The 12,247-nt window shown below is 36.2% G+C and overlaps 1 protein-coding gene across 6 annotated transcripts in view; it reads right to left on the reverse strand.

Moving 5' to 3' along the window:
• The window catches only part of ARHGAP32 (Rho GTPase activating protein 32), a 300,175-nt gene that overhangs the window by 40,870 nt on the left and 247,058 nt on the right, over positions 1–12,247 (reverse strand). For all 6 annotated transcript variants that reach the window (XM_058687307.1, XM_058687308.1, XM_058687303.1 and 3 more), the window contains one exon: positions 2,370–2,519. In XM_058687307.1, coding sequence (XP_058543290.1) covers positions 2,370–2,519 — 150 coding nt within the window. The remainder of the gene's footprint in view (positions 1–2,369; positions 2,520–12,247) is intronic.

The following is a 12,247-nucleotide window of genomic DNA, read 5'->3' on the forward strand; positions in this document are numbered from 1 at the left end:
GCGCCACCCAGGCGCCCCTGAATATCATATTTTAGAAAAACAGTTGTGATATTAATAATGTTTACCAATATAAAATGGCATATCAAATTTACACAAAGATACATTTATGATTATGAATAAGCAGAAATAGGTTTTTGTATTTTAGATACCATCTATCTTCCCTGTGAAAATTATATGTTTTATCTTTTCTCAGTTCTTCTACTCAGGGGCTTAATTTTCTCACAAATCTGAATGATGTTTTCATACACTTTATTAGGAACATTTTATCATATCCAAAAACAGATTACTTTCTGTCTGAGGTACCTTTCCTTTGCATTTGTCATTTTCATTATATGGAAATTAGGTACTTGAGCCCACCACTTCCTTTATGTTTTTTTTTTTAACCTGAGAAAAGCTTTATCCCTCTTTGATCGCAAAAAGAAATCACTTCATGTTAGCATTTCTATGAGTTTAAGATAGTTTTATACACTTGGAATTTTCAGTGTTATAAAGTAAGAATTTTTTCAAAATTGCTATTTCATACTCTCTCCCTCTCTTTCTCTCTATATACACATACGTAGTTAATAAGTCACCCCCACCCCGTGACCTGGTTTTAAGACCATACTTTATCACAGTGGATTCTTATCTATAGTAAGAACTTCTGAACATTCCAAGCTATTTCATTCATATCTCACTCTCTACACTAATAACATTCTATTTTTGCATATTGTTTTAATGTTTGGTAAAGCTAGATGCCTCCTATTCTATCACTGATTTTTTTCTACCACAGCACTGCTTGATATTCCCCAATGGTTTATTTTTTCCATGTGCATTTTGACTAGTTAAAATAATAATCCTCAGGTTGTTTTTTCAGAAACTGCATTAAGTTGACATTAGTTTCGGAACAGCACTTTTTTAAAATTTTATTTTAGGGGTGCCAGGGTGGCTCAGTCAGTTCAGCGTCTGACTTTGGCTCAGGTCATGATCTCAAGGGCTTGTGAGTTCGAGCCCCGTGTCGGGCTCTGTGCTGACAGCTCAGAGCCTGGAGCCTGCTTCCGATTCTGTGTCTCCCTCTCTCTCTGCTCCTCCCCTACTTGTTCTCTCTCTCAAAAATAAATAAAAACATTAAAAAAATAAAAAATAAAATAAAATAGTATTTTACCTTCTCCTTCAAGAAACATGGTATAGTTTGTATTAAATTCATATTATAAACACACTGTTATTCTTTTTTTTTTTTTTAAATGTTTTGAGACAAGAGTGTGTACATGTGGGGCAAGGGCAGAGAGAGAGAGGGACAGAAGATCTAATGCAGGCTCTGTGCTGATGTGGGGCTTAAACTCAGGAACTGTGAGATCATGACCTGAGCCAAAGCCGAAGTCAGACACTTAACCAAAGAAGCCACCCGGATGCCCCAATACACTGCTATTCTTTAAGCAATGAGTAAGGCCTTAATTTGAACTTGATGTTTATTGGTACTAACACTAGTTTTCACTAGTGGCCTTTTAAAAACGTACAATGGGTATTTCCCATCAGGATTCAGAATTTCACAAATTATCTATTTCTGCAGGTAGATACTTCTTTAATACAGGATCTCTAAAGGAGATGGTAGAGGAAAGAATTATTTAAAAAAATTTTTTTAACTTTTTCCTTTCTTCCTATCCATTCATCCCCTGGATCCATTTAGCCAATTACTGAATTCTTGAATCAGAGTTTAATTTAGAAAGAAATTTACGGGCTCCTGGATGGCTCAGTTGGTTAAGCTGCCGACTCTTGGTTTTGGCTCAGGTCATGATCTCATGGTTCATGACTTCGAGCCCCACATCAGGCTCTACGCTGACAGTGTGGAGCCTGCTTGGGATTCTCTGTCTGCCTCCCCTCTCTACCCCTCTCCCACTTGCTCTGTCTCTCTCAAAAATAAATACATAAACTTAAGAAAAATTTTAAAAATAAAAAAAAAATTAATTTTCAGCTACACCAGTGGGAGACTGGTCTTGGTATTTTATAGTCTCAAGAATTTGACTTTTTTTTTTCAAAATAGAAATTAAATAAATAAGTTACAAACAAGTGAGAGGAAACACTGGCCGAGAAAGCAGTCTGGACAGATATAAAAATAATGCAGACTAACAGTGCTGTTGTACCCTTTGTGTGAACGTCTTACTTACCCATCCCAGGCAGATCACAAGCAGCTGTGAGGCCCAAAGTGCATTCTTAGACCTTCTCTATTCTCAGTTATCTCACAACTCAAAGGAGTATGTGAAAAAGTTCAATACATGCTGCGGAGCTTAAATGGAATAAATGGTGCTTGCTTAATCTGCTTCCAAACTGATTATCGACAAGCAACATGGAGAGGGCAGATGCTGAATTTATGAGGTTATAAGTTCTATTTTTACCTTCAAAACCAGAATTCAGAAGGTGCTCCCCCAGGTCACAACCAAACACCCTCTCTTTCAAGATCCCCCGCTGCTTCAGCTTCTGTTTTGTGGGACGAGACTTCATGAATGTGCGCAGGAAAGTGATGAGCTTCCCGTGCTTTTTGGACACTGAAAAATAATAAAGAGGAAATCCCTCAGTTGTGGCAAGTGGTTACATTTTTATTTGGTGTGAAAAAAAACAGCAGAGCTCTCAACAGGCTGACTGCAAAATCATCTATTACATGCACATTTTATATTCTGTAGGAAATTTTCAGTAGAAGTTTAGGCAACAGTTGCATTATAAATGGCATAATTTTACATCTTCTTCTCACCAACCTTTGATCTTACCTGATGCAATTGTCAATATATTTAAGTATTTAAATATATTTAAGTATTTACTTAATATATTTAAGTATTATATATAAATATATAAATATACAAATATAACAATATATTTAAGTATTATAATCTGTGACCTATAAACCAAGCTTAGTAAACGAGCTATCTTCCCAATGCATATACCCAAGGATGCTACAGGATTATGGCTGGGACCCGAGTTTTACTCTGATATATTGCTTTGGAAATCTTTATAATAAGTAAGACCTTCAATGATGTAAACGTGGTTCGCATTTCTAGTCTATTTCTAAAATGTTTTACTTGATGGTTAGAATTTTTAATATATTTATAACCTGGAAAGTAAAACAAAAAAGAAAGAATTCCTTCTTTCTTATTTTATAAAGAGGACAATGTCATGATATAGAACACACTTGTCAAACAGCTATATAAAACACATACATAAAAAAACCCCATGAACTCTTCTATTAACATCCATCTATAGTATACTAAATATATCACCTTAATTCCTTTTAGGTAAAGGTGAGAAATAAGTAGATTAATAAGCAGTAAAATATTTCCATTCATCAATATAGAAAGACAATAGCAATAAAACTGAAAGCAAACAAACAAATCCCCCAGAAAAATGACTTCTGAAAAGTACAGCCTACAGGAAAATCTACTCTAAAAGTCAACATACCACAACTACCATAAACTCAGAGATTAGCTGTGGAATAGAAGACTAATAAGCCACATGGCCTCAATCCTACTCAGTTTGCAGATGGTTACTGGGAGTCTTACTGAATCCTACTATGTATAGATTCTTGAATGAACCCAAATCTTAAATCCCCTGAACTGATGAAGCCTCCTGTATGAATTCTGTGCACAGACAGAACGTGTGGCCTGGGGACCACAAGATGGCCTTAGATGGGTTCCTACAGATTGAACCAGCCACTTGTCCTCCATGTGTTTCTGTTTTATAAGAAATATTTATTTCTATTTCCAAACATCATCTTTTCTATGAACTGCGCAAGGGTGATCAACAACAGTGGTTTGCCCATAACCAAGAGGTTTCCTGGAACATGAGACTTCAAGTGTTAAAACGAGGAAATTCTAGGCAAACTGGAACAAGGTAGTCATCTTAGATTGTACACAGATTACACGGGGAATTTATTTTTTCGATATCAATTATTTGAAATTTACTTGGAATTGTCAGAAAAATTTTGATGCTATCTCTTCTGACATGTCCTAAAACTCTAGGTAAATTACAACCTCTCTTGTATCCTAGATTCCTTGTTGTAAATTAAATGATACGCTCTCTTACCTGCTAGTGAGACATTGATAGCACTCTTGGGTAACTTCAGAAGTATGTCGCACGTATCATAGCATTACTGTATTAAAAAAGTCACTGGACTTGTAGGAGTTCTATTCTCCCCTAGTTGTTAGCACAGAGTGTGCTACGAATCTTTGTTAAAGAGTGGCCATCAAACGATTTCTATTCATTTTCAGACATTTTCTACATAAGCTTTAAAATAATTCTGACAAGATTTATCTAAAAATACAAATGAGTTTGGTTTGCAATAATTTAACATTGGATTTCTATATGTACTTTATGTATTTTTATACATTAACATTATAGTGATAAAATTCTATAATATTTTCACTATTACTACCCGGAAACTGGGTGTATCATCATTTTTATGAACCTCTTATCTCTCTCAGTAAAATTTTCTAATTTTCTTTATGAAAAGATACACTCCACATAAATCTCTGGTTAGAAATATTTTAAGGTATTTTACATTTTTTTTGCTGCTCTTGTAGAATAATACTTTTCTTCAATTATGGCTTTAACTGGTAATTACTGGTATGTTAGAAAACAATTTCTTTATGTATAGTTCAAATCTGATCATTTACCATACTCTCAACAATTAAAAAAATGTTTTAATGTTTATTTTTGACAGAGAGACAGAGAGACAATGAGAGAGAGAGAGAGCAGGGGAGGGGCAGAGAGAAAGGGAGACACAGAATCTGAAGCAAGCTCCAGGTTCTGAGCTGTCAGCACAGAGCCTGACGCAGGGCTTGAACTCACGAACTGTGAGATCATGACCTGAGCCGAAGTCGTACGCTCAACCAACTGAGCCACCCAGGCGCCCCTCAACAATTTTAAGAGGAATGTAGTTGATCCTTTTGGATTTCATGGATATATCATTGCATCAAAGCAAATATGATCATTCTATCCTTTTTCTGATAGAAATAAGTTTTTATTTCTGTTTCAGATTTTAATAACTGGCCAGAATTCCAAGATACAATGTTAACAGTGGGCATTCGTATTTTGGTAACAAATTTGATGAAAATGTCTGTTGAATATGACAACTGTATATGTATATGATGTATACGAGAGAGCATTCTTTTAGTCTCAGATCTCCAAGAATGTTTCCTAGGAATGGGAATTGAACTTTAAGTATAATTCATTCAGCAACAAATCTCTAAATGCCTACTATATCTTAGGAACTGTTCTGAGTCCTGAGATTACACTGGGGAACAACTCAGGTGAGCTCCCTGCTGTCACAAAGCTTACCGAGAGAAGAAAGACAATGGAACAATTAAATACCAACACCAACATAGCGAGCATTTATTTTATATTAGTAAGAGCTAGCAATTGCACAAGTGTTTATATTTACTAACCATTCACTTCTCATAGAGCCCTGTAAGGAAAATACTACTACTATTCCCATTTTCAGATGAAGAAACTAAGACACAGAGTGCTAAGTAACAGGTCTAATGTCAAATAACCAGGATTCAAAATCAGGTGGCCTGGCTCAAAACCCAAGCTCTAAGCCACTGTGTGGTACTGCCTAAATTAAGATAACCAGGTAATTTCAGACTGCTTTTAACTGCCCATAAGGAAATGGAGTCAAGTGACAATGTCAAGAGAAAAGAAAAGTACACTGGATAGGGTGGCCAGGGAAGGTGTGAAGACGTCACATCTGATCTGTAAGGCACTGGGTGTAGAGGGCAAGGAAGACAGTATGGTCTGAAATGAGGAAGAAGAGGTATGCAAAGGCGAGGTACTAGAGGCCACGTTATCAAGTTTGGAATGTATGCAACGAGAACACACTGAACAGCTTAAACACTTTAGGAAAGTTACATTAAAAATAACCCAATATGTGTATTAGGGACACAAATGTGCATTAATAGGGAATTGGTTGAATTATGATACATCTGCACAGAGAATTACTGCTTTTTTTTTTAAAGGAGATACCACCTCACACCTGTCAGAATGGCTAAAATTAACAACTCAGGAAACAACAGGTGTTGGTGAGAATGCAGAGAAAGGGAACCTCTTTACGATGCTGGTGGGAATGCAAACTGGTGCAGCCACCCTGGAAAACAGCATGGAAGTTCCTCAAAAAATTAAAAATAGAACTACCCTATCTATGACCCCGCAATTCCACTACTAGGTATTTATTCAAAGGATACAAAAATGCTGATCAGAAGGTATGTTAGAAAACATGCACCCCAATGTTTATAGCAGCACTATCAACAATAGCCAAATTATGGAAAGAGCCCAAATGTCCATCAACAGATGAATGGATAAAGAAGATGTGGTATTCATATACAATGGGGTATTACTCACCGATCCAAAAGAATGAAATCTTGCCATTTGCAATAATATGGACGGAAGTAGAATGTATTATGGTAAGTGAAATAAGTCAGAGAAAGACAAATATTCACTCATATGTGGAATTTAAGAAACACAACCGATGAAACAGGGCAAGGGAAGAAAAGATAAAAACAGAGGAGGCAAACCGTAAGAGACCTTAAATACAGAGAACAAACTGAGGGTTGCTGGAGGAGTGTTGGGGTTGGGTATGGGTTAAATGGTTGGTGGGCATTAAGGAGGGCACTTGTTGTGATGACCACTGGATGTTATATGTAAGTGATGAATCACTGGGTTCTACTCCTGAAACCAAAACTACACCACGTTAACTAACTTGAATTTAAATAAAAAAATAAAAAAATAAATAAAGGAGGCTCTCTACCTACACTATGGCATAATCTCCAGGATACATTCTGTCAAAAAGGAACATAGAGAATAGTATATTTTGTATAAGAATGGATGGGGAATACATATATACATACATACATACATGCATACATAATACACACACATAAATTCACACAAATACATGTATGTGTGTACCTAAGGGTTTATTTTTGCAAAGAGGAACACTTTAATGATAAACCAGAAATTAATAAAAATGGGTAAAGAAAATAGGTGGGGAGAGAAAGCAAAACTGCTCTGAATTTACCTTTTCATATAGTTTGATTTTATTTTATTTTTTTTTTAATGTTTTTATTTATTTTTGAGACAGAGAGAGACAGAGCATGAGCAGGGGAGGGGCAGAGAGAGAGGGAGACACAGAATCCAAAGCAGACTCCAGGCTCTGAGCTGTCAGCACAAAGCCCGATGTGGGGCTCGAACTCACGGACTGTGAGATCATGACCTGAGCCGAAGTTGGACATTCAACCGACTGAGCCACCCAGGTGCCCCATATAGTTTGATTTTAAAATTATGTTAACAATCTTTCTACATGTTCAAAAATAAAATTTAGAACATTAAAAAAGCAAATCCTAATTTTGGAAATAGCCTGAAACAATGTATCTCATACATCAAATTGGGAACACTGTCAACAGAGAGAAATTATTTTAAATGACCTGTAAATAATAAACTGACCATGCTTACTTAGTGGGATATATTCTAGTAACAAAAAAAAAAAAAACGTACAAAGTAATATTTAATCTCATTCAACTGTTTTACTATTGGTAGTAATATCAGTAGTATAATTCGTAAACAATTTTATACATATTGTGGGACAAAACAAATAAATATGTTAATGTTGTTAGGACCCAAGATTTTCGGTGTGAGAGAAAGGAGATACAATAATAAAATCAAAGTCGTCAAGGAAAAACCCCAGTAATGTTAACTTGAGTTGGAAATCTGAACATGAACTTAAAATACACACATATTTCCCCTAAGCTCTAGCCACTGAAAGGGTTAAGAAACAATGACACTCCACTTGCAGTGAACGCCTTTGGTCTCAGGTGTGGGTTTCTAAATATCATTCCTTAATCAAATAAACCAAGACTCCCTGGAGAAATGGTTGTTTGCAGGTTGACAGCAAGGAAAGCACAAGGTGAGAGGGTAAAATTCTGTTGTGGCCAAAAGCAAGGGAAACAACCACACCCAGCAGGAGCGGTGCCAAAAAGACAGGTGAACATGCTGCCACTGGCCAGCTCTGGGACACAATGAAGACTCGCATATCACAACGAATGACTATGACTTAGTGTAAAACACCAAACAAATAAAAATTCATGTGTCCACAGTAACACTCCCCAGAAGAAAGGAAGGAAGAGAATAACAATTTTCAGCACAAATGGAGCTAGAACATTTAAAAAACTGCATGAATAGTTTGCCACCCTGCACTGGCTAGTGCAAACTAGTAGAGAAAGGAACGTATTTACTTCTTTCGCATCAATTAGCAACAGCCTATCTAGAATGACTAGAATTACGTCTATGTTAACCAGGAAATGCACACGTTCACAATTCAGTGATAGCTATATGGAAATAAGTTATAATCATGATCCTCCAACCAAATTCTCATACACAGTAAAATTACACTATAGTCAGAGGGCAGCCAATGTAGAACTGGACTTTCCAGGACACTAGATAGCTCTGACTCTGCTTTTGGTGTGCTAAGTTTGGCTCATGGACAAGGAAACTTGGCCATCTTTTCCTGCTAGGGTAAAGACTGTTCATGTGTATTTGTCCTAAATAATGACATAAGCCTCAATTAAAGTAAGGGTTGCAACAGGACACAAAATTAAGACAAGAGGAGAGTGTCTGTAGCGACTCCACTCCCATGTGGCACTTGAGGGTTCTGGGAAACTGTGCCGGCATACGTACAACCTGGCTTCTACGATGCGTGGCCAGGCCCCTTGCTTCTGTTACCTTTCCAAAACACATTAAAATAAATTGGCAACTTTAAATCTAAATTTGTAACGGGCCTGGAGGGGTCAGTGTGGTCTCCACCTACCAATCTGTAGTCCAATCTGAGACACCGAAATAACCAGTGTTCATAATGATGACTAGACATAGAGTCTAAAATGACTTCTCAGTCTTCAACGTAAGATTAAACTATGTCCTATGTAGTTTCAATGTTGCTGCTATTGATAATCTAACTGGCATTCTAGTATATGTGCTGCCGAAGTGAGCACAATCTAATTGGCATTCTAATCCACCACGGTAGAGGCAGTTGGGTAAAGGGCTCTGGCATCCATAATTAAATAATCGGTTGTCCATCAAGATAGATAAATTTCATTACATAGGAAATTTAAACTAATAATAATACTCAATTTAGTTATCCTTAAATTTGAAGATTTCACAACACTTCCAGACATAAATGTCTCTTCATTAATTTGTTCTTTGTATTTTCATTCCATTTCTTAGACAAAAAAATGACCAGAAAAAGCTTACTATGGACACTGACACTGTCCCCGACCCATTGTTTTATAACAAACCAGAAAACTAAGTCAGCAAATCTACGTTTGGAGGAACAGGAGTATGGAATACTATCAGTTACATCATAAGATTTCTTTTTTTTTAATTTTATTTTTTATTTTTAAAAATTTACATCCAAATTAGTTAGCAGGGCACCTGGGTGGCTCAGTCAGTTAAGCATCTGACTTCAGCTCAGGTCATGATCTCGCAGTTCGTGAGTTCAAGCCCCACATCGGGCTCTCTGATGACAGCTTTGAGCCCGGATACAGCCTGCTTCAGAGTCTGTGTCTCCCTCTCTCTCTACCCCTCACCCACTACACTCTGTCTCTCTCTCTCAAAAATAAATACACATTAAAAAAATTAAAAAAAAAAAAAACAAATTAGTTAGCATATAATGCAACAATGATTTCAGGAGTAGATTCCTTAGTGCCCCTTACCCATTTAGCCCATCCCCCCTCCCACCATCACAAGATTTCTACTGAGGAAGGCAGAGTGGGTTTAGGTTTAGACACATTTCAACAAAGGAACATTGGAGGTAGTCGTAAGGGTGACAGGGTTAAGGTTCACCAAACATGCTGAATTAGAGAAACGAAAATGATAATGGCATTTCCACAGATAAAATACGTCAAAAGTAAAACACATACAATATTTAGACAAAAGCAAATCATACCATTTTATATCCGAATTCCCTATTCCAGAGTTAAAATGCAACATGCACCACAATGCTAACTTCTTCCTCGTTACTTACAAATGGTAGATTTTACATCTGCAGTCTTTTTTCAAACCTGAGACAAACCCAACCAGACCAGTCTTTCCAGTAGTTAAAAGCTTCAGCACTATGACACACAACTCAGCATCTCCAAGGTAAATCTTTACGATGTCGATAACCAGTTTACAGGGCACACTAAAAACAGACGGTTCAGTAAGCCACAGTGAACCCTGACACAAGAGACATGGGGCACTGGGTGTTACCAATTACACAAGTGTAATATTTCTCTAGCAAAACTGAAGAATTCTTACTTTCTCAACACTCACTTAAACTAGAGTTCTCTAAATTGTGTCTCAGAAATCTTACAGATTGATTTTAGACAGGTTGAGGCTTTGGATTAATTTCTCAGGAAATTAAAAGATGACTTTGCACCAGATAATGGCCTCAGCATTACATTTACCTGATTATATGCACTGAGCTCTAAGATCTGTGATAAATTCACAGTCAAGGAGACAAGTGAAAGGGTAGAAGTGGGATGCATAATACCTGAGGAGACTACCATTATTGAACCTAATAAAATAAGAGTATGATGTTTAACATGTCCAATGGATTTTCATGACTGTACCTAATATCCTTCTTTTGCTCAAAGTTTTCAAACGTATTAGATGCTATTTGGTGGAAATTTAACAGAGGGGAACAGAAATGTAGGCAACTGGACTATATGGATATTTAAGGATCTCATAAATTCCCAGAATCCAAGCCTCCGTTACAGACTTTGAAATATTTTATGCTAAATAAATATGAAAACATTTAAGTTGAAAAAATGAAATTCCATAAGCTTGCTTTTATTTAAGGCTAAACAATAGATCTATTTGTACCAATAAACATGAAGAAAGATTTTTCTCTAAGCAGTGTCAAATGGACTTTCTTACCTTGTTATTATATACATAGACTAATAAGTTCTAAGAACTGCTCTTCAAAAGAGTATCTTCAAAATGAATTTTAAGAAAAAACTGTTGAGAGAAATAAAGTCTACCATATTATGCTTGTTTTTAATCTCACTATTATTTAAAAGCCTACTGGTCTAAAACTTGCTTAGACAGTTTTCAGGGCAAATTGATTGGAAAACACGAGCAGAAGACTAGGTCTGGGGTAAGGATGGTCCTGGGTAATCAAGAGCTATGGAACTATTAGAAGTATTAGAGTCCCGTGTAGGTGTGTTTATTTTTTAAAAAATGGGGTGTGTGGGTGGTTCAGTCAGTTGAGCGTCCAACTTCGGCTCAGGTCTTGTGGTTTGCAAGTTCAAGCCCTGCATCGGGCTCTGAGCTGACAGCTCAGGGCCTGGAGTCTGCTTTGGATTCTGTGTCTCCCTCTCTCTCTGCCCCTCCCCTTGCTTGTGCTGTCTCTCTGTCTCTCTCTGTCTCTCTGTCTCTCAAAAATAAGCAAACATTAAAAAAAACCTTTTAAATACTTTGATTATACAGAAAAGTTTAAGAGAATATGACAATATCAATGTACACATCATCTAGCTTTTTCACGCTGTTGACATTTAGCCATATTATTTCCTCAGATTTTCCTTTTTAAATTAAAAAAAACATTAAGTAATACAGACATAGTTGAACCCACGTAACTCCTCCAATCCTGTTTTTTGTACAGAGAGAACTTCTATCCTGAATTTAGTATTATCATTACCATACATGTTTTTATACTTGACACATAAAACCATAAAGAATATATACTATCATTTTAAATGTTTTTAAAATCTGCAGAAATGAAATCATACTATGTTAAACCTTCTCCAAAATCATGTATTCTCAGAATATATAACTGTGATTCCGTATATTCATTTTAACTACATTATAGTATTCCCTTGTAAGTATATACCACCACTTAGACTTCTATTCTCCTACTATCATTGTGAGATTTCCCCAATTTTTGTTATTACAACCAATATTGCACTGAGCAATCTGCTAAGTGTCTCCCTGGGCACCTGTGAGACAACTTCTCTGAAACTCATGTTTAGGCATGGGATTGTTGGATTGTGGAGTGTGTTATTTTTCAATCATATTTCAACTTTGCTAAAATATTCTCTAAAATGATTTACCAACATAGGATGTATTTTGGTGTTTCCATTCTTCATTTCTTATTTGTCTTATTTAGTTCTTTCAGACTTCTTCATTTTTGCCAAACTGAAATTTTATTCCACTTCAATATGCATTTCTGTGCATGATTTCATATGTTTCTTGGCCATTC

This window comes from Neofelis nebulosa, chromosome 10, assembly GCF_028018385.1.
Source record: "Neofelis nebulosa isolate mNeoNeb1 chromosome 10, mNeoNeb1.pri, whole genome shotgun sequence".
Taxonomy (NCBI): domain Eukaryota; kingdom Metazoa; phylum Chordata; class Mammalia; order Carnivora; family Felidae; genus Neofelis; species Neofelis nebulosa.